This window comes from Seriola lalandi, unplaced genomic scaffold (assembly GCF_002814215.2).
Source record: "Seriola lalandi dorsalis isolate HSWRI2012SDOR001 ecotype SW California unplaced genomic scaffold, Sedor1 jcf7180002009521, whole genome shotgun sequence".
Lineage (NCBI taxonomy): Eukaryota > Metazoa > Chordata > Actinopteri > Carangiformes > Carangidae > Seriola > Seriola lalandi.
Genome location: NW_019480174.1, coordinates 1 through 895, shown reverse-complemented (window position 1 = coordinate 895; position 895 = coordinate 1). Strand labels below are relative to the sequence as shown.

General features: G+C 46.7%; 1 protein-coding gene across 1 annotated transcript; it reads left to right on the top strand.

Annotated features, from left to right (window-relative positions):
• Window positions 1-334: 334 nt before the first annotated feature.
• LOC111673028 (cellular communication network factor 6-like) lies at window positions 335-863 on the top strand (the record flags this gene model as incomplete). Its single annotated transcript, XM_023430642.2, has 2 exons — window positions 335-535; window positions 614-863. Coding segments are annotated over exons 1-2 (451 nt in total), but the record flags the coding sequence as incomplete, so codon positions are not given.
• Between the last annotated feature and the right edge of the window lie 32 nt (window positions 864-895).

Sequence of the window (895 nt, the reverse complement as noted above, 5' to 3'; positions counted from 1 at the left end):
GGAAACTTAATGTGTCACTGTAGAAAAACAAAGCTCATGTTTTGATTTAAATCCAACAGCTGACGTTAGAACAAAGTAGATGAAACCTTTTTTTCTTTGGATGTTTAAAAGAGCATTTCTTTCTAATTGCAGTAAGTTAACAATGATCTGGGTGCTGCAGTGAATGTTGTCACTGGAAACATTTAGAAGTTTACCAGCTTATATTCACCAGTAGCGGGAGATTAATTCCCTTGTGGTGGATCATTTGGTTTTAGGTTACTTGGCACTTCGGTGGCAGAACAGGTTTGTTTCTTTGTGTGGGGTGTTGTTGACACAATGCCCTTTAACTGTAATAATGAAAGCTTACAGGGATCCTCCTTTAGCCTGGAAGAAGAACTGTCTGATCCAGACCACGCCCTGGAGTCCCTGCTCAAAGACCTGCGGCCTGGGAATCTCCGTGCGCGTCAACAACGACAACGGCAAATGTGAGATGAGGAAGGACCGCCGCCTGTGCCTGCTGCGACCATGTGACAAGACTGTGCTTCGGAGCATTAAGGTGACTAAGTTAAAGTCAAATTCAGGTATTGTTTTATATAAAATTCAAAAAGGTACTCATCACTGTTTTCACCTCTAGATGGCAAAGGGAAAGACGTGCCGGCCGAAGTTGCAGGCAAAGAAAGCAGAGAAGCTGACGCTGTCCGGCTGCACCAGCACCAAGAAGTTCAAGCCCACGTACTGCGGCGTCTGCACAGACAAGCGCTGCTGCGTCCCCAACAAGTCCCGCATGATCAAGGTCAGCTTCACTTGCAAAGAAGGCTCCAACACACAGTGGAAGATGCAGTGGATAACGTCCTGCGTGTGCCAGAGGAAGTGCAACAACCCGGGTGACATGTTCTCCGACCTGCGGCTACTTTAA